Raw genomic sequence first — 22,012 nt, forward strand, 5'->3', positions numbered from 1 at the left:
ATGCAAAATTTAGGCTTTTTCAGCCACCCCGCCTTATGTCAAACTTTTTGTATGAAAAATCCCCCTCTAAGCGTTACGTACTTTGTGGACGCTCCCTTAGTGGCGATTGAAAAATTAAAAGTGAGAAGTCAGAAGTAAGAAATTCTAAGTGAGGAGAGAAAAGTGAGAAGTGAAAAGTAGTAAGGTAAAAATTAGAAGCTAGAGGTGAAAAGTGATAAGTGAGAAATGAGAAGTCAGAAGTGGAATATAAGAATGTATAAGTGAGAAGCGCAAAAAGAAAAATGAGAAGTACGAAGCGAGAAGTGAGAAGTGAGAAATGAATAGTGAGAAGTAAAAAGTTTATAGTGAGCAGTGAGATATTTGAAGAAATTAGAAAAGTGAAAAAAGAAAAATGAGACGTGAGAAGTGAGAAATGAGGAGTGAGAGTGAAAAGCAAGAAAGGAAAGTTATATGTTAGAAGTAAAAGTAATAAGTGAGAAATGAGAAGTCAGAAGTTAGATATAAGAAGGTGTAAGTGAGAAGTGAAAAGTTAAAAATGAGAAGTATGAAGTGAGAAGTGAGAAGTGAGAAATGAATAGTGAGAAGTAAAAAATGAATAGTGAGAAGTGAGAAGTTCAAAGTGAGCAGTGAGAAATGATAAGAAGTGAGTAGTGGGAAATGGGAAGTGAGAAGTTAGAAGTGCGACATTTCAGTGCGAAGTAGTAGTGAAAAGTGAGATGTGCGAAGTGAGAAATTAATAGTGAAAAGTGCGAAATTAGTAGTGAGAAATTAATAGTGAAAAGTGCGAAATTAGTAGTGAATAAAGGAAAGAGGGAGGTGCAAAGAGAGATGTAAGAAGTTAGTAGTGGGAAATGAGGTGTGAGAAAGGAGCAGTGAGAAGTGAAAACTGAGAGCCTAGGAACGAGAAGTGAGAAACGATTTTTTTATGTTTCCTTCTTCTTTATGTCTTATGTCCCCCCACTCACTTCTCACTAGCCAACACCGCACTTCTCACTACCCAATTATCATCTCTCATTGCTCACCTCTTGCTTCTGTTTATCTAACTACTCATATCACACTATCCTCACTTTGCAACTATCACATCTCACTTCTCACTCCTTACTTCTTATGTCTCACTTCCCACTACTCACATGTTACTGTATATGTATACAATTGTTAAAATTTACGATAATCTGTTCAAATTGTTCATCGAGCAGCTGCAGATATTTCGGTAAAGATTCACCAAATCTGCAATTTATTTCGAAGGTATATTCTGAACAAATGCCATTTAGTCGAATAGTTGAATTTGTTTCCTTTCTAAGTGTGTGAAGTAAGATATAAGAAGTATGAAGTGAGTAGTGAGTAAGAAATAAGTAGTTCAAAATAGGACGCAAATGGTGAGAAACAAGAGATAATAATTGGGAAATGTGATGAATAAGGTGAGCAAAGAGACTTGATAAATGAGCTGCGCGAAATAAGTTAGAAGGAAAATGCATGAAGAACAAGTGAGAGAGGAAAAAAAGGAAGAACAAAAAGAAAGAATGAAAAAGGAAGGAGGATGAAAGAAGAACAAAAAATAAATGAGGATGACGGAAAAAAAAAGAAATAAAATTGAAGTAGAACTAGAAATAGGAAAGGATGTAGAATGAGAAGGAATAGAAAGAAAAAGGAACAAACAAAATTAAGAATAAAGAAAAAAAACATGATTAATCCAGCTAGCGGCCTTTCTCGTGCAAAAAATACTATGAGTATTTTTTAGCGTGTTTTGGGCATAAAACTAGTATTTTTCCATAACTTCCCATAGACAACTTCCCATAAACAACTTGTTTGAAGAAATCTCAGCGTGCAAATTTATAACAAATGTTCAGCTTCTGATTTTTAAGAATATAACGGTAAATCGCACATCGACAATTATATTACTCAAATTTTCAGGGAAAAAAGAGGAATAATAATATAATAAATTAGCAATTATTTGTCATAAATTCAAAAAATTTGTAGAACAACGACTTTTGGGGGAAACAGTATTTTTAGGCACTTAAAAGCTTGAAAATCACTTTTACATGGACAAAACGTGAACGAAACGAATAGCAATGTTCACAAGACTTGTAGAGCACACCAAAAGCTTCCGTATAGAGGATGTTGCGATAGTTTTCGACGTTTATATCTTTTGTTGGATTTTTTCCAAAAATGAAAATAGCCCAAAAACACTAAATCGACTTGAGCCACCTCGAAATTTTATCCGAATTAGCTGAAAATTTGACAGGAGACTTATTTTAGCATAAAAATTGTTATTCTGGGCTGACCGGTTGAATTTTCGATACTTTTTGAAAACATGAAGAGGTCTAATACACACATACAGACATCACCTCAATTCGTCGAGCGGAGTCGATTGGTATATAACACTATGTGTCTCCGGGCCTTCTATCAAAAATTCTTTTTTGGAGTGATAATGTTGCCTTTCGGTACAACTTTGTTAGATGAGAAAGGCAAAAGGATTAAGGAAAGTTAAATAACCGAAAGGAACTGCGAAGAAATAATAAGCAACAATAAATAGTAAGCACGTACAGGAGAAAGACTAAATGGAAGAAAGAAGTGAAAGGGAAAAAAAAGAAGAAAGATCAAAGAAGAAGTTAAAAATGATGTACGAAAAAAAAAAATAGAAAAAATAAGGAAAGAAGAAAGTAGAAAAAAGAAGGAATAAGGAAAAAGATAGATATGGAAACGAGAAAAAAGAAAATGTAGAGCCAAGAAGGAATATGGAAACAGGGGAAAGAAAAAGAAGATAAAACTTGATTTTTCAAGCCAGTAAACTGTTACCCCTTATCACATAATCAACCATCATCGTAAGATAGGGGAAGAGGCTCCAAAATGCCCCCCAATGTAAAACGTCTTTTGGGTATTTCCTATATATACAGAGTTTGATATGGCCGAAACAAAACTACACCTAAAAGAATGTAGGTTAGGTAAAGAAAGTGTCCAAATATCAGATAGGAAGGTGGTAAAACCTAAATTTTTCACATTTTGCTAAACAGCTAATATTTTGGCGAGGCAAAATGCCACTATTATCATCTGATTGCTAATTCGTTGAAGCTGCCAGCTAAAAGGCTTTTTGCATCATGAATTTTCCAGCAACGATTTATTTCCACTTTTGTAAAATGAGTTTTATCAATATTATTATGATTTCCTACAATTTTAAAATAGCATCAACGAGGTGCTACTGTTGCATGCAAAAATGTCCATTCAAATCGTATTTGCTTCCCTAGGGTATATTGCCCCCTCTCCCCTACATTTGTCTCAAATCGATTAAACTTCTTCCTATTTTGTCTATTTCTGTTTCAGTCGATTCCATCTCACAACTTCAAATCTCATTAATAAAATTGTCATACATCATATCTATAAATTTGTCAAAAAAAAATCATCCTACCAAACGTCCGAACCAATCATCCCATCAACCAAAACCCCACACCAATGGCTGGCCACGGCGAAGCATCTTGAAACTGAGAACATGAAACCCTCAAGCCACGGTAATGTCACACACGGATCAGACTTGGCGCTGCTGCCCGCTGCTGTCTGCTGCTGGCGTAGAAATGTACATCCAAGCGCCTGGCAGACAGTGAGTAGAGCGATCCATCCAAAGGGACAACGGTCCGTGATCTTTGCATTGGCGGTCGGTCACTATCATGCCGAGGGGGGATGTGAAACGTCCGAAGTGGAATAAGTTATGAGATGAGGAATTATGCGTAAGCATCAGCGAGAGGGTGATACCGAGCTGCGCTCTGCCCTCTTGAGTCAGTCTGAGGCCTAGGTCTCACCCGGTTGACAGACAGACACGGCCCGGTTTGTCGTTGTCGTCGCGTCGCCGTCGTCGTGTGATCCGAACGGATTGTGCGCCCCTGCACTCAGACTGGGAACTGTCCGCGCTGCGTTGAAACAAAATCCTGTCGTTTCGGGTGTAGTTGATTGTCGTTTAATCTTGTCGCTTTTGGACAGAATGGAGATTATGTTTTGAGATGGATTCGGGTGGGACGGAATCGGATGGCGCAATAGTCGTAATGCGTATTGGCAGGCAGGTGAATCAAACACGAAAGAGCTGCAAGAAGGTGAAGAAGGAGGAACTGTAGCTTCGAGTGTAACTCCTTCAATGAAACTAATATTTTTTCACTTAACACATTAATCATAGAAAATAGAAAATGATGAGATTCGATTAAAAATATCCGTACAATTAGAATTTGTGACTTCAATATATTTATCTCCTAATCAGTCAGTCGATGAGGTGGGATCAAACTCTAACAGCAAGGTATAAAACGTGGCAAAAGGAACCTGAGGGAATTCCTTCTAGACCCCAGCATCCGTCGATCCACTTCAGTGGTGCTGGTCAACGTTGGAGTAGCTCTCGCCATGTGGGTGGTGGGCGTGCCCAACGCGCTTGACATGAGCCTGGAAGCCATTGTGGTGATCGGATTTGTATTCAACCTCGCGGTGGGTACCGTCGGCTTCGTCCAGGGTGTAACCCCCCTCGACCACATCCCCATCTCGGTGTTCCCATTGGCTTTTGTGGTCTCCCGTGTGTCCATCCTTAACACCGTACTCGTACTTGTACTTCGGATGGTCGTGGTACTCCTTGTGCTCCAAAGTGTGATGGCCATGGTGCTCCCCTCCGTAGTACTGGGCGGAAGCAGCAACAGCCAAACATGCCAGCAAAACGATGATCTTGGGAAGAAATTTAAAATTTTAATCAATCCAAGTTTCTTCAGGTGATTCCCATCTTACAGGCTACCTACCTTGAACATCTTGAATCACTCAGAACGCTGAAGCACTGACTGGCAAAAAACGCTATTGGAAGACTGATGCTCTTCTCACGGAATGCGTGGCGTTTTATACATGTTTTCTATCCGCACTTGAATCAGATTTACCTTCAAAGTTACAGCGAAAAGAACGACTCGACCTTTACATATGTGATCGCACATGACAATGTTCGCAAGATTTGCGCTACTCGGTGGATTACCTACTTTGCTATAACTGTTGGCGCTGTGTGGCTTTGCCACGCCACGATGCATCATGCAAGGTGAAACGGACCAGACGGTAGCATAATTGATTTTGCGAAACGATGCGTGAGAGCGATGAGATGCAACACGACTTTTTTTCCTCGATGTTCAATGGTAACATTGGTTTTGAGGCCTCCAAAATAATGAAGTTTGTTTGGGGATGGTGTCTGATTTTCATGGGTGTTTAAAAGCAATAAGAAAATGATCAGACATTTATAGTTACACCAATTTAAATTTTAGGAGCGAGCATGAATTTTGCTGGAGCACCCAAGAGTATATGGGCATTGTATTACACAGATCACATTGAATTCTCATAGAATCGTATACAAGGGGATTATAAGTATAACATATGGTATTTGAGCTAGGAATGAAGGAAATTATAAAAACGCAACTCTATCAACCTGGCTTTAAAGCAAATAACTTCAGGCTCAAGAGCGCTTAACAGTCAAGAACTAAATTGATATGAATTTCAATTGCCAAGAATTAGATTGCAAACGCAATGAAATCAGATCTCTGAACAAAAAAATAATTCGAATATCATATAAAAAAAATATGTTAAAAGGGTAAAAATCAGTATTTCAATCTGAAGAAGGCTCATATAAAAAATTGAAAGTATCTAAATAAAAAACGACTGGTCCATTTCATTTCAATTGCAATGAAGTAAAAATAAGACATGTACTAAAAAAGGTATACTAAAAGTTCAACGCAATGGAAGCAGTGGTTCATACCGAACAGCAAATAAAAAGACGGAGGCTAAGTGGACGTTATTTACACAGATCTTAAAGCTAGATTGGTTTAAATCAGCGCTTAGTTTTGGTTCCGTGTCCTTGGTAGACCTGTGTGCTGCAGCTGATTTTATCACGCCGCCGCCGTCGTCAAAAATGAGTCGGCGCTCCACCGCATGGAAATTTTTCACGCCGTCGAATATTTTTTCCACGCCGATGGCTATTGAAGGACTAATAAACCAGTAGTTTCATGAGTTACATTTTGTTATAATAGCATTTTTACTGGTAAGTTCATTCTATCGGAAATACATATTTTCAGAAAAAATATTTAAGCTATTTTAGTGGAATGTCTTCAATTGACTAAGGCGAGTTTAGTACTTTCCAAAACGTAGTGGAATTAAATGGAAAGTACTAAAGTCATCTTAGATAGTTGACATATTTTTAGTCAGCATTTTTTATACGGAACATCGGGAAAATTGGTATAAGGTACGCCAAGGCAAGTGGGACCTCAAAAACGCTAGTTCAGCAAAATTGTTAACGCATATTTAGAAAACAGGGTATTTCAAGACATTAACCACGGATACATTATTATATGCTTCCGTTGTTCAAGTGTAGACGTGTTGTAAGCCATTTATTCAATTACAGTGTTGGTAAAATCACTCATAAATCTCAATCAACGAGCCCTCCCGTGCGAACGAAACCGTCTGCGATTTTAAAGGAATGCATCACGCTTGAATTTTTCATGCTAAAACGCATCATTTCACTCATTTGCCAAAAATCATTTTAGTTTGAAAACGCATTTGAAATCAATTTGGGGGTAATTTATTGCTTATACATAAAAGAGTGTCAAATATTTTATGCGACAAACGTCAATTCACTGTTTTTAACGAAGGAGAACAAAAGAAAACCTACGATGATTCAAATGGATGATTCAACTCATCCATGAGTTTTTAGGTGCTGAGTTGGGTGTGTTTCAACTCACGCTTGATTTGAATCATCCATGAGTTTTGAGATTTTGAGTTTTTACCAACACTGTTCAGTTACAAAAATATTGGAAGTGACATACATAAATTTACCTGTGGGACTCACTTACCCCTTGTATCGGGGGAAGTGGGACCTATTCTGCTTTATACTGTCGAACGAAACTAATTTGAAGAATTTAGATATAATGTTCATGTAATTTCTGAGTCGTAGTATTTCAGATAATGAATGAAGGTTTATTGCTTATCAGACTTTTGTTTTTGCAAAAATAAAGGGATTACAATGTTTGCGGATATAAAAACAAGACAACAGCCAGTTTATTGTTTAATTGGCTGTTGCCTGACTTTCCATTAGCTTACTTTCTACCAAATGTGTTAGATGGAAAGGATAAGCAAATCTTTGTTCACTTTTCAGATGAATGTTTCTCTGTTTAGAACACAAATTATTACATAAATTAGAACTTCAAAATGAACGTTTTTTTTTATTCAGGCGATGCGCAGTGTTGTAAATTTGTAATAGAACGAAATACCCAATTTATGACTTCAGCATACATAAACCTGAAAATGTGTTAATCTGATGCGAAGTTTAAAAATAACAAAACGCAAGACAAAACCTGTTGATCTATTGTAGAATAAATAGATTGTTTGCACTGTAAACGAAAAATTTCGCATAGTTATAAACCATTGTTTTTTTTTTTCCATGAGGGAGATAATTTTCAGAAAGTAAAATACACATTTGGTAAATCAATTGTACACTACTTCATAACAACGAAACCAACGATATCAACTGCATTTGATTCAGATCCATATATGATATATGAGTGTCGAAGTTATTTTTCACTAGACAACAATCCAAAAACAAGTAAAATAGCTCTATCGAAAATGTTGTTCAATTATGTCCCTTTGCTAATGTGTGTTAAAACTCAAGAGCAAGTGAAAATTGCAGATTTTGACTTTAATCAAAACTTTTGAATCGTTTTCGATGTCACACAATTATTAAATTGCTCAAAATATTCACTCTCCACATCAATGATGAATTTAGAAACGGCTATTTTGTTGGAAATTCCTTGAATTAAAATAAAAGTAATAGCTTTTGCCGGTAGTTTAAAGTAATGATTGAACGATACCATTAGTATGGTGCCGCAAAATGGTTTTGATTCCAAACATTTTTGTGTTGGGTGAATTCGTTGATAGTTCTGCTTCATAGTTCTAGAACATTGTTACCGTTAAAAACGTTCACCAATTAATCGGCAGCCATAGTACCCACTTACCCCGTATTTTCACTTGGCCCGGGGTACCTTATCGGAAAATTTTTCGATGAAACCCATCCTTTTAATATTTTTTACATTTAGCTTGGAGTTTAACTTTACGGTAAAACATTGATATCCCAAAAAACAATTTAAGTTGAACAAGCAAGTTTTTTTTTGCTGAAGAAGCTTATTTTCTATGAAATAAGGCTTTTTTCAGCGTCCAATGTTTGTTGGGATGGGATGTTTTAGGCCTTCAGAAAAACTTCCGAAGAAACTTCCAAATTTTTTTTGGGATCGGAAAAACCGGGAAGAAAATTTGTAGGAATTTTCCGAGCAATTCCTAGAGAAGCTTCTCGAAGAACTCCTGGATGAGCATCCAAACAAATTCCTGGTGGAACCATCGGAGAAATTCCTGTAAAAAACTCTAAAGGAAATCATGGAGGAACTTCCAGAGGAATTCTTAAAGGAACTTCAAGAGGAATTTCTGGAAAAAAAAAATCGGGGGAACTTTTAGACGAATTATATAGAAAACGATACTGAGGACCGAACATATTTGTTATATAATGCAAAAAAATCCACTGCTTACCGGTGGGAAATGAAACCACACCTGTTTGAGAAGCAGTGATGGAAATCTGGGAACCTTACTCACAAAAACGAGAAGTACGCAATGCAAAATACTCGAGAACATTTGTTTTGCCTTTTTCGTGGTAACCTAATATTCGCAGAGTAAACAAAAAAACGAATCCCGAAAAATGTTCGTGATGCTTCGCGAGTCATTCGGGTTAATTTGCAAAAAGTCATAAAACATCCTCGGAACGTGTTTATCACGGATGTTCGCGCAAGAACACAGTTGTTTATTGTTATTGTGTTTTTGTCAAGTCAAATTTGTCCAATGTATTCGAAGTAACCACAAATACCCGCTACCGTGATTTTTACTCCCGAACAAAATACTGCCCTGCTTCTTGTCATTGTTCTGCCCATACTCATGACCAAAGCAAGCGCCAAAACAATTCAGGTAGTAGGTTAACGCGAGTGTGGCATTTTTGGTAGGCCCAATTACACTCTTTTCTTACTCGTGAAGCGAGTATTTCCACCACACTGTTGAGAAGAGAGCAGAGCATAGTGGTAGAACACCCGTCTAGCGTACTGGGAGGTGTGGGTTCGATAGACAATGAACATTTTTGCATATTTCATAAATAATCTCCTCCTTAAAACACATGTTTTCGGTCCTCAGTATCGGTTTTCACATAGAAAAAAAGTATGAGAAATGTCGATAACCCAAATTTTTTTTAGAAGAACTTCCAAAGAAATTTTTGAAGAAACTTCCTAAGGAATTGCTGGAGGAATTTGGATGGAATTTGTTAGAAGTTTCGGAAACAATTTTTGGAGCAACTTCCTGGGTTATTTCTGGAGGAACTTCCAAACTAATTCTTGGAGGAGCTTCAAGAGAAATTCCTGGAGTAACTTAAAAAGACATTCTTGATGAAATATACTGAGGCATTGCTGGATGAATTGGATGGATTTTTCAGGAATTGTGGGAACAATTCTCGAAGAAACTTTTCTAGGAATTCCTAGAGCTTTCCTAGAGCTCCCCAAATAATTCTTGGAGAAGCTTTCCGAAGAATTCCTGGTTCTTGTGAAAAGTGCATGGAGGACCTTGCCGAAACATTCCCGGAAGAGCTACCGGAGGAATTTCTGGAGGAACTGAGGAATACCTGAAAGACATTACGAAGAAATTCCTCAAGGAAGCTACGAAGGAGTTCATGGAGGAATTTTCTTGATGAATTCCTAAAATAACTTTCGGAAGAATTCCTGGAAGAACTTCCAGAGGAATTCCTGGAGGAACTTCCGGTGGAATTACTGGAGAAACTTCCGGGGGAACTCCTGGAGGAACTTCCGGAGGAACTCCTGGAGGAACTTCCGGAGGAATTTCTGGAAGAACTTCCGGAGGAATTCCTGGAGGAACTTCCGGAGGAATTCCTGGAGGAACTTCCGGAGGAATTCCTGGAGGAACTTCCGGAGGAATTCCTGGAGGAACTTCCGGAGGAATTCCTGGAGGAACTTCCGGAGAAATTCCTGGCGGAACTTCCGGAGGAATTCCTGGCGGAACTTCCGGAGGAATTCCTGGCGGAACTTCCGGAGGAATCCCTGGCGGAACTTCCGGAGGAATTCCTGGCGGAACTTCCGGAGGAATTCCTGGCGGAACTTCCGGAGGAATTCCTGGCGGAACTTCCGGAGGAATTCCTGGCGGAACTTCCGGAGGAATTCCTGGCGGAACTTCCGGAGGAATTCCTGGCGGAACTTCCGGAGGAATTCCTGGCGGAACTTCCGGAGGAATTCCTGGCGGAACTTCCGGAGGAATTCCTGGCGGAACTTCCGGAGGAATTCCTGGCGGAACTTCCGGAGGAATTCCTGGCGGAACTTCCGGAGGAATTCCTGGCGGAACTTCCGGAGGAATTCCTGGCGGAACTTCCGGAGGAATTCCTGGCGGAACTTCCGGAAGAATTCCTGGCGGAACTTCCGGAGGAATTCCTGGCGGAACTTCCGGAGGAATTCCTGGCGGAACTTCCGGAGAAATTCCTGGAGGAACTTCCGGAGGAATTCCTGGAGGAACTTCCGGAGGAATTCCTGGAGGAACTTCCGGAGGAATTCCTGGAGGAACTTCCGGAGGAATTCCTGGAGGAACTTCCGGAGGAATTCCTGGAGGAACTTCCGGAGGAATTCCTGGAGGAACTTCCGGAGGAATTCCTGGAGGAACTTCCGGAGGAATTCCTGGAGGAACTTCCGGAGGAATTCCTGGAGGAACTTCCGGAGGAATTCCTGGAGGAACTTCCGGAGGAATTCCTGGAGGAACTTCCGGAGGAATTCCTGGAGGAACTTCCGGAGGAATTCCTGGAGGAACTTCCGGAGGAATTCCTGGAGGAACTTCCGGAGGAATTCCTGGAGGAACTTCCGGAGGAATTCCTGGAGGAACTTCCGGAGGAATTCCTGGAGGAACTTCGGAGGAATTCCTGGAGGAACTTCCGGAGGAATTCCTGGAGGAACTTCCGGAGGAATTCCTGGAGGAACTTCCGGAGGAATTCCTGGAGGAACTTCCGGAGGAATTCCTGGAGGAACTTCCGGAGGAATTCCTGGAGGAACTTCCGGAGGAATTCCTGGAGGAACTTCCGGAGGAATTCCTGGAGGAACTTCGGAGGAATTCCTGGAGGAACTTCCGGAGGAATTCCTGGAGGAACTTCCGGAGGAATTCCTGGAGGAACTTCGGAGGAATTCCTGGAGGAACTTCCGAGGAATTCCTGGAGGAACTTCCGGAGGAATTCCTGGAGGAACTTCCGGAGGAATTCCTGGAGGAACTTCCGGAGGAATTCCTGGAGGAACTTCCGGAGGAATTCCTGGAGGAACTTCCGGAGGAATTCCTGGAGGAACTTCCGGAGGAATTCCTGGAGGAACTTCCGGAGGAATTCCTGGAGGAACTTCCGGAGGAATTCCTGGAGGAACTTCCGGAGGAATTCCTGGAGGAACTTCCGGAGGAATTCCTGGAGGAACTTCCGGCGGAATTCCTGGAGGAACTTCCGGAGGAATTCCTGGAGGAACTTTCGGAGGAATTCCTGGAGGAACTTCCGGAGGAATTCCTGGAGGAACTTCCGGCGGAATTCCTGGAGGAACTTCCGGCGGAATTCCTGGAGGAACTTCCGGCGGAATTCCTGGAGGAACTTCCGGCGGAATTCCTGGAGGAACTTCCGGCGGAAGTCCTGGAGGAACTTCCGGCGGAATTCCTGGAGGAACTTCCGGCGGAATTCCTGGAGGAACTTCCGGCAGAATTCCTGGAGGAACTTCCGGCGGAATTCCTGGAGGAACTTCCGGCGGAATTCCTGGAGGAACTTCCGGCGGAATTCCTGGAGGAACTTCCGGCGGAATTCCTGGAGGAACTTCCGGCGGAATTCCTGGAGGAACTTCCGGCGGAATTCCTGGAGGAACTTCCGGCGGAATTCTGGAGGAACTTCCGGTTGAATTCCTGGAGGAACTTCCGGCGGAATTCCTGGAGGAACTTCCGGCGGAATTCCTGGAGGAACTTCCGGCGGAATTCCTGGAGGAACTTCCGGAGGAATTCCTGGAGGAACTTCCGGAGGAATTCCTGGAGGAACTTCCGGAGGAATTCCTGGAGGAACTTCCGAGGAATTCCTGGAGGAACTTCGGAGGAATTCCTGGAGGAACTTCCGGAGGAATTCCTGGAGGAACTTCCGGAGGAATTCCTGGAGGAACTTCGGAGGCATTCCTCGAGGACCATCCGGAGGAATTCCTGGAGGAACTTCCGGAGGAATTCCTGGAGGAACTTCCGGAGGAATTCCTGGAGGAACTTCCGGAGGAATTCCTGGAGGAACTTCGGAGGAATTCCTGGAGGAACTTCCGGAGGAATTCCTGGAGGAACTTCCGAGGAATTCCTGGAGGAACTTCCGGAGGAATTCCTGGAGGAACTTCCGGAGGAATTCCTGGAGGAACTTCCGAGGAATTCCTGGAGGAACTTCCGGAGGAATTCCTGGAGGAACTTCCGGAGGAATTCCTGGAGGAACTTCCGGAGGAATTCCTGGAGGAACTTCCGGAGGAATTCCTGGAGGAACTTCCGCCAGGATTTCCTGGAGGAACTTCCGGAGGAATTCCTGGAGGAACTTCCGGAGGAATTCCTGGAGGAACTTCCGGAGGAATTTCTGGAGGAACTTCCGGAGGAATTCCTGGAGGAACTTCCGGAGGAATTCCTGGAGGAACTTCCGGAGGAATTCCTGGAGGAACTTCCGGAGGAATTCCTGGAGGAACTTCCGGAGGAATTCCTGGAGGAACTTCCGGAGGAATTCCTGGAGGAACTTCCGGAGGAATTCCTGGAGGAACTTCCGGAGGAATTCCTGGAGGAACTTCGGAGGAATTCCTGGAGGAACTTCCGGAGGAATTCCTGGAGGAACTTCCGGAGGAATTCCTGGAGGAACTTCCGGAGGAATTCCTGGAGGAACTTCCGGAGGAATTCCTGGAGGAACTTCCGAGGAATTCCTGGAGGAACTTCCGGAGGAATTCCTGAAGGAACTTCCGGAGGAATTCCTGGAGGAACTTCCGAGGAATTCCTGGAGGAACTTCGGAGGAATTCCTGGAGGAACTTCCGGAGGAATTCCTGGAGGAACTTCCGGAGGAATTCCTGGAGGAACTTCGGAGGAATTCCTGGAGGAACTTCCGGAGGAATTCCTGGAGGAACTTCCGGAGGAATTCCTGGAGGAACTTCCGGAGGAATTCCTGGAGGAACTTCCGGAGGAATTCCTGGAGGAACTTCCGGAGGAATTCCTGGAGGAACTTCCGGAGGAATTCCTGGAGGAACTTCCGGAGGAATTCCTGGAGGAACTTCCGGAGGAATTCCTGGAGGAACTTCCGGAGGAATTCCTGGAGGAATTTCGGGAGGAATTCCTGGAGGAATTTCCGGAGGAATTCCTGGAGGAACTTCGGAGGAATTCCTGGAGGAACTTCTGGAGGAATTCCTGGAGGAACTTCCGGAGGAATTCCTGGAGGAACTTCCGGAGGAATTCCTGGAGGAACTTCTGGAGGAACTTCCGGAGGAATTCCTGGAGGAACTTCCGGAGGAACTTCCGGAGGAATTCCTGGAGGAACTTCCGGAGGAATTCCTGGAGGAACTTCCGGAGGAATTCCTGGAGGAACTTCCGGAGGAATTCCTGGAGGAACTTCCGGAGGAATTCCTGGAGGAACTTCCGGAGGAATTCCTGGAGGAACTTCCGGAGGAATTCCTGGAGGAACTTCCGGAGGAATTCCTGGAGGAACTTCCGGAGGAATTCCTGGAGGAACTTCCAGAGGAATTCCTGGAGGAACTTCCAGAGGAATTCCTGGAGGAACTTCCAGAGGAATTCCTGGAGGAACTTCCGGAGGAATTCCTGGAGGAACTTCCGGAGAAATTCCTGTAAGTTTTTGTGAGTATCTTCCGGAGAAATTTCTTTGAGGAACACTCGAAGGAACTCCCGGAGGAATTTCTGGAAGAAATGGCAGAAGAATTCTTATAATGGTTTCCGGTCATTGGTATTGAAAGGGTTTCCAATCGTTTTATCAAACCGGAAAACGGCCATCTTGAATTAGCAAATTGCGGCAAATAGATTTCTGGCTTCTACTCGTCGAGTCCATTCCGTCAATACCCATATTCCATGGGTTTCCAGTCGTTTTAACGAACTGGAATTCGGCCATCTTAAATTCCAAATTGCTCCAAACATTGATTTCCGTATTCTATTAATCGATCTCATTCCGGCAATACCCATATTGCATGGGTTTCCGGTCCTTTTATCAAACTGGAAGTCGGCCATCTTGAATTCTTCTTCCGGCTTCTACTCATCGAATCCATTTCAGCAATACTTATATTGTATGCAGTTTCATACTCTGCAAAACAATCGTTCCCACATCCATAAAATTATTCTAAGTGTTTTCCATTCAAAAAGACTTAGAAAATTTTCGACTGGGTACCGTGTTAATTCGAAAATCCGTGTAAAAAAACCTGGGTGTATAATTATGAATTAGCTCGATGAAGCTGAGAGACGAAAGTAATATGAATATAAATTAATTCCCAATTGTACCCCTAAGGAATAAATACTGGATTTAAGAATCAGTGCGTTTAATTGGTAGATTCGGAGATCTTTTGGGTACGAATGGTCTACATAATAATACATCGTGGGGCCTCAAAATCTTAAGCACACTTAAGCATGCCAGTATATGGAAACGTTTGTCGTTGATACAGGAGTACGAAGGCTTCTATTTTGATGTGTGAAACATTTGCACATTAAACGCTACGAAAAAAAAATGAAAAATAATTAATTAAATCAATAACCCCTGAATCGAAATCTAACCATCGTGGACAGGTTTCGAATCAAAGAGTCAAAATCCATAAAGCTATTTTTAAACTAAATAATTAAATTACCTTGAGAAACGATCCCTTCGATTTGTATTCCGCTTAGGGTAAATGTCCCAATAGTTCCAATACTATTCATTTTCACAGAATAATATCGAATCTAATTTCACTTACCTTTAATATGCATTCGACATCTCTCCGCTTCCGTTTTAATAGTAAAATGTATCTGGTGGAAAAGAATTCATTTATCAAGCCTAAAATTACAACTCCAATTGCTGATACAATGTTCCAATAGTTGCGATATTTCTTAATTTGCGTTCCTATAGTTGCAATCAGTGTTGTAAAATGTCATTTGCATTCGGTTGCATAATTTTCCCAGAACTTTTTTCTGAAGGTAGCCATCATTCCTGAGGTGTGACGAACTTATAGCGCTTAAATGTGCCTACAACTTTGTCTAACAAGACATTGCTGTAAATATGTAATCTGAGGCGTGGGAGGCAAAATGTCATTCAAATGACATTATGTCAAATGACACGTGACATTTTGGAGAGTTTTCACTATCCAGCCTCATATGTAATATTTAGAGCAATGTAACCTTAGACAAAAATATAACCCTACACACGCGTTATGCGTACAACTAAAATTATGGAATAAATTTTGATTCTGAAGAAAGTTATGAACAAATTAGTCAAATGACATGCAGATGACATTTACAAGCCTGGTTGCAAATCCCACTGTTTTCTAATGGGACTCGCACCTATAGGAACACTACCGCAATTATTGGTGTATAGACGAAAAAATGTTAAGGTATTTTGATGATATTTACCAGTTTAGGAGGGACACCAACCAAAGATATTGGGCTCGGTTTGGAAACTGACAGATATACTAACTCACGGTATACAGAATCAAGGTAGGCTCTTAAGGAAAATGACAGTTCAAAAGTGACGTGATTGCTATCGCAGTATGAATGAGTGCAAAAGAAGGCCAAACTCAATCATAGAGCGTTGGCTTGCTTCGTCCCTACCAGCGATAGCAGTGACGTCAATTGTTTACAGTTAAAAATTGATGTTTACGTACATGACGATAGTGCCTTGTTTTTGTATGCCGTGTACTAACTGTTTGACAGTGTGGGTTGCCACGATGGATTTGTAAGTTTTGAGTATACAATACTACCGCAACTATAGAAACACCCACTCCATCGGAACTTTTACCCTATCTTGATTTATTATTTGCAAGTTGCAATTAAAACACCGTTAATGTTGGTGCAATTATGTTCAACAGGAAAACAAATGGCGCCAGAAACTTCGCGTTGGGTGGGTGGTGATTTGTTTTTGATTTATGTTGTTTTAATTTCAAAGCCTACTTTTCATCTCATTGGCCTTAAAGCTTACCGTCAAGTAAATCAACAGGATAGGATAAATTATGTTTAATTTAATTACATCAAACCCCCTACAATTGAATAATATCTCGTGAGGTGGACGGATTTCGGTCCCCCACGGTAACCTTTAATTTCATTTGCATCTTTCACCTTGTTGAATCAACTACTTCGAAGTATAGACCATTGAAAAATGTGTCAATCACTTTGCTTCAAACACTGTTGGTTAAACTCTGAATCTCATCATTGGAATTTCATATAATGAATTTCATTCGTTTTAAAAAGTTTACCATACTTTTTGAATTAATATCTAGCTTCTGAGAAAAGTTCTATGAAAATTATACAAATGCCAATTAAATTTTACAACGCTGGCCCTAATCACTCGTATTAGTTTTAGCTTAGCCCCTACGACGATGGACGGAAATACTTCCGTGTACTACCAAGAACAAGTTGCAAAATTTATTTTATAAATAATATGCTTGTGATGGATGAATACTATTATGTTGAGCATCATAAGAATACATGCCATTAAAAATAAACATACTATTGGATAAACGTCTTTTACCTGAACAGTTCCACATTCTATCTCCATACAACATCAACCACCATCGCGGCGGGGTCTACGAGAGTTAAGATTTGACAAATTATGTCATCTGTCCCACCTCTCTTCCGGTGAACTTTTCCCCAAAAATCATCTTGAGCTGTTGAACTGCCTCCTCTGTTTGGTTCGTTCGTACGTAGGTGCCGCCGGTGAATTGAGACAATTTGAAATGCAAATCGGTAATCTGATTTACGATTACTTCGCCCGGTGTGGATATGTTTTCAACACCGACTCGTTAACTCTCGCAGTCGGTGCCGGTATCGCTGGAAGTCGTTAGCGAGTGGAGAAATACGGGCAGTGGGTCTTATAATTTTTCGAAGGGTTGCCGACAGTACGAGGTAACGATTATGGTGAAACGAATGTTGCTTGTTATCATTATTTTTTGACGCTCCGCTGGTCTTTATGTCACTCTTTGTAGGCGTTCCTTTTTCCAAACGTTCGAAATGATATATTTATTCGCCTTTCTGGTCCTTAATTTGGGACCAGTCACATCCAGGGCCCGTTCAGTCGATCCTAAATTTAGTATTCCAAGATACGACATGTTTGGCACTTATGTGATATACTTTTCGATTTTTCTCCCTTTTATATTCTTAAGTACCGAGAGGTTTGCAAAATATCATTATGGCCGGTCCGTATCTTATTCTGGATCAGTTCAATTAGGACTGACTTTAAAATGTTAAATTGAGCCAATTTTGGATTTATATACTACCTTTCAAATTAAAAGAACAGCCCTGATCCAGTAGTGTAAAGAAAGTTTGACTTTGTCCGTGGTTGGAGAGTCAGAGTTCGTTATAATCAAATCGAATGGGAAGGAACACTCATCATCCGACTGGGGGTGTGCCACAATTTATCACTAACCGTTCGTATGCCGTACCTGTCCGATAAACAGCTAGCCTGGTATGCAAAAAGCACCATCAGATGAGCTTTCACTTCGACTCGGAAGTACGGTTGCAGCGTTTCGCTGTGTTCGTCATAGGGCCACGGTGTCTCGCGGAGGGTCACTTTGAAGAGTAGAACTAATCTAAACTAATAGTCTGTTTGTACGGGTCGCTGATCAAATGCTGCCCGAGTGGAAACTCTTCCAGCAACATAGCATCGTTTTGCTCATTTCCGTGTATCACATTTTAATACAAGCTATCAACAACCAGCGCAAAGCTAGGGAGCACATGTAGATAAAAAGCATGAAATGAAATTCACACCATTTTACCCACTCGGCACTGATATGCTAAAGGGAAAGGAATGAAGCGTTGAAAGAAGGAGATTGCATTTCAGTTCAGTAACCTTCCAGGCACGCTGGATGGAACCGGGATGTGTGCAGTCATCTGTGCGAACAGAAAACGACGATGTGTGAACTAACGCAGATATATCGATTTATCATCGATTCCTTGATATTAAATTAATTAGTTTCTCAGTTTGTGGGACCGCGATCCCGCGTCCAGCTCCGGTTCGCCTGTCAATTGCAATGACCTTAAAGTGTGACTGGTACCTGTTCCGTGAAGATCCGAGATGTGGTGGCGGGCAAGACATGTGATCCCACAGCGCGAGGAGGCGGACATTCACTTCTCAGGCCAAACCAATCTCCAACCTACCGGGGAGGGTATCGATTTGCATTCGATGGTAATGCAGTTCTGCAATTCAGGTGTAACTCGTCGATCGCGCAGAGGTGCTGCGGGGCCAAACACTCGGCTCAACCGAAAGAACTTTGCGCCAATAATGAATAAATAATAACACACCTGTCAAGGAAGGAGCCGGGCCGGGCAAGTTGCGCGCAGCCACAGCCGACGGGCATTCGAAATGATTTATTTGGTCCTACATCGGTTCAGATTGTTTGCGTTTTAATTATTACTGACACTTGGTTTCCGATGACAACTTTGAAAGGGACGGCGTGCGGGATTTGCCGTTGTGCGACGGAAAATGTAAGCCGGTGCCGGATTAATTGGTACGAGTTAGGTGTCAAGTCACTGATGGGCTCTTGGAATTGCGAGCAAAGTGCAGGCGCTGGGATTGGCAACTGCAAGTATGTGGGTGGGAGATGTTGCTCGCTAGGAAAAGGTCAGCACATGGAATGGTTCTGTTTTGATTGAAACTTGGAATGTGAATACCCGGTCAAAGACCATTTAATGATTCATTGAATTGCATAAATATTAAGCATTCGAATAACATGTGGTCGGGGTTCAGCCAATCGCACCAAGCGCCAACGAAAAATTACCCATTTTTCTGCACAAACTTTCGTTTAGCAGATTTAATTGGTCGCAAATCGTATCAGATATCCCTCAACCACATAACTGATGATATCCTACTGCAAACGTACGCCTAAATTAATATGAAACTATTTCCGTTGTCGTTGTACTAACAAATTATCACAAGTCAGTCGAAAAGCCGCTTGGTGCGGTTTGGCTGAACCCCGACCATGTAATAAGAAGAATAGATATGTGATCTGAGATAAGTCAAACAGAGACTAAACCAAAAGTTGGTGAGTTAAATATTTGGATGATTAAAGTTTGGCGAGAATAAGGAACAATTCGCGATAAAGCCTTTTTTGTAATCTGCAAATGCTTAACAGATGACGTCCGAGATTCAAGAGATGAGGTGTGGGATTCATGATTTTGTGACAGTGCTTACACTTACTATCAGGGTTCGTTCGTTTCGTTTCGATGGTATGAAATCAAGCAATTTTCGAGTCGAATTAGAATCTTTTTTGGTAGTTTGTGGTGAAACACATCTTTCACTCACATTTTTTTTTCGCCAGAACGATCCTGGAAGATAAACGAAAATCGTACCTACTTAAAGCCTGTCCACGTTAAATTTCGGACAGTTAGATAATGTTCAATTGATTTGTCCCCATTTCATCAACTTGGACAAGACCTAAGACATGCTGAACGCAGCAGTAAATCGAAAAGATTGAGCTGTCATGTAAATAGATCGTCTCAGTGGTTGGTAAAAATGTTTAAAAATCGCGTTGGAAGATGGGTGTCTGAAATTTAACGTGGCCAGGCTTTAATTAAATTCTTTTTTTTTTTTTGTTTCATCATTCTCATGCCCCACTCACTTTTCGCGAGAATTTTTGGAAGCCAATTATGGAAATATATGACCGCAACTGGATTCGATTCTCAACTGAACATCAATCAATTGCGATGGCAGGCATTGCGATGCTGTCACTCTAGCCATACCAGAGAAGTGAGCAAATGAGCAAACCAACTTTTCGCAGCACTGCTAGTGAGGGAAAAATGTTAATCTCTCATGAGTCTTTTGACGTAGGATTACGTCTTTCCGGAACATTGAGGGATCATTCTGCAGTTTCAAATTTGAGACCGTCACGAAAAGTGGTCAGGAAGTATGGGCTAATAACTCAGCCGTCTTTCAACCGATTTTAAAGATTTTGGTGTTAATCGATCGACGAACTCTTTAAGATTTTGCTCAGCTATCAAAAAAATGCATTCAAAGTGCTGAACTATTGGAAAATTGAATTTTACTAGGCACTGAAAATCGGTAAACCAACCAATCGCGATGTGCATCGCAAGCACAGACATCAAAATCGTGCAACCTACGGGCTCGACTCCAATCCTCAGTTCAACTAAATTTTCTCGGAGAGCGGGCACAACGATGACGCCCGTAGAAGCAGTCTCAGCAGAAAGTGGAACATCGAGAGGCCATCGCTAAAAGCAACAATCTTCGGACTATCGTTTAGTTACTGTTAGTGGCGCATTTTGGAAAGAAAACCGGTTCTTCTCAGGACCAAAATTTTATTAGAAGATAGAGTTGATTGCAAAATGGCAGCGATTACGGTCCCCTGCATACCAGTGGCGTCACTGAAAATGTTTTCTTAATAGTGACTATTTAGCAGAAAAGTGAAATTTTTACGCAAAATACGGACTATCGTTTGTTTGCTATGATTGATTAGAAAGGCGCATTGTGGATCAAAATCAATTCTTGGCAAATGTACTATTGAGAGGTAGAGCCAAAATATTTTCTTCAAAGTGCACATCATAACCGCTTGGCGACGGTAGAAAGTTGGAATCTGCTATCTATTAAAAGTGCAGAATTAAACAATGATGACGTCCACATCATTGAGTTGCGTCAAATGAGATTTTCCCAAGATTCTGATTTCGGCGTACTTGCTGTTTATTATTGGAAAGGCGCGTCATTGGAAACAAAATCATCTTTTTACACGGGAGAAGGTTGAACTGAGACAAAATCTGCAAAAATGCAAATCATAATCGCTTGGTGACGGGCAAAGTTCTTTGGCTGTAGCAGCCGATGCGCTCCTTGCATGGAGACGTTCCAAAACAATGTATTAGGATGGATGACTTCTATCGTGTTCCAGCGGCAAATTCTTAATTGGCTGACAGTGCATCAGTAGTGGAAATTCATTACAAAATTTTGATTTCCGGCGTGCACGGTACGAAAATTCCTCTCCTCTTTGAGTGAGACTGTGGCCCTGAAAAGGGCCGTTTTAAGTGAAGCTACTTCCTCGTTCATTCATTAGGAGCTGACTTACTTGGTGACGACTTTGGAACCCTCCGAAACGGCGGGCTTGGCCAGCTCGACACGCACGAAGATACTCGACGCCTTCGATGAGACGCCCTTCTTCTCAGCCTTTTCACCGTCGGTGATTTCTGGTCGGCGCTGCGATGTAATTGTCCTGTCGAATTTCCGAGAAGTAGTAGTAGTAGTTTATTACTACTGATGAGACGCCCTTGATGATGTTTTTTCTCAGCCTTTTAACCGCCGGTGATTTCTGGTCGGCGTTGCGATGTAATTGTCCTGCCGATTTTCCGAGTAATAAATTGTCCTGCCGATTTTCCGAGAAAATCAGACTTCGGCTGGTCAGAATACGTTTGCATGGACTTCGAGGCCCCGCCCTTTGAGCGCCGTATCATTGGCATCGGCTTGCTTGCTCCGCCTTTCTTTCGTTCGATGCCAATGCATTCGTACATAACAAGGGCCTCTTCTTCTCCTTCTTCTTCTTCTTCTTTACAAATCAAATTGCAAATTATGATCGCTTGGCATCGGCTTGTTTGCTCCGCCTTTCGTTCGTTCGATGCCAGTGCTTTCGAACATAACCAGCGACTCTTCTTCTTCTTCTTCTTTACTTCTTAAAAGTGCAAATTACAATCGCTTGGCGTCGGCAGCAGCGCAAGCGCTCTTCGGAGGAGATGCTGCGAAAATTGATT

At 41.8% G+C, this 22,012-nt stretch overlaps 1 protein-coding gene across 1 annotated transcript; it reads right to left on the reverse strand.

The window, feature by feature from the left end:
- Window positions 1-4,201: 4,201 nt before the first annotated feature.
- LOC134224219 (cuticle protein 19-like) lies at window positions 4,202-4,868 on the reverse strand. Its single transcript, XM_062703522.1, has 2 exons — window positions 4,761-4,868; window positions 4,202-4,689 (listed from the first exon to the last, which is right to left on the reverse strand). Exons 1-2 carry the CDS (start codon window positions 4,767-4,769, stop codon window positions 4,342-4,344), a joined length of 357 nt encoding a protein of 118 aa, XP_062559506.1. The 5' UTR covers window positions 4,770-4,868; the 3' UTR covers window positions 4,202-4,341.
- Between the last annotated feature and the right edge of the window lie 17,144 nt (window positions 4,869-22,012).

The sequence above is a fragment of the Armigeres subalbatus genome, chromosome 3, assembly GCF_024139115.2.
Source record: "Armigeres subalbatus isolate Guangzhou_Male chromosome 3, GZ_Asu_2, whole genome shotgun sequence".
In the NCBI taxonomy this organism is placed as follows: domain Eukaryota; kingdom Metazoa; phylum Arthropoda; class Insecta; order Diptera; family Culicidae; genus Armigeres; species Armigeres subalbatus.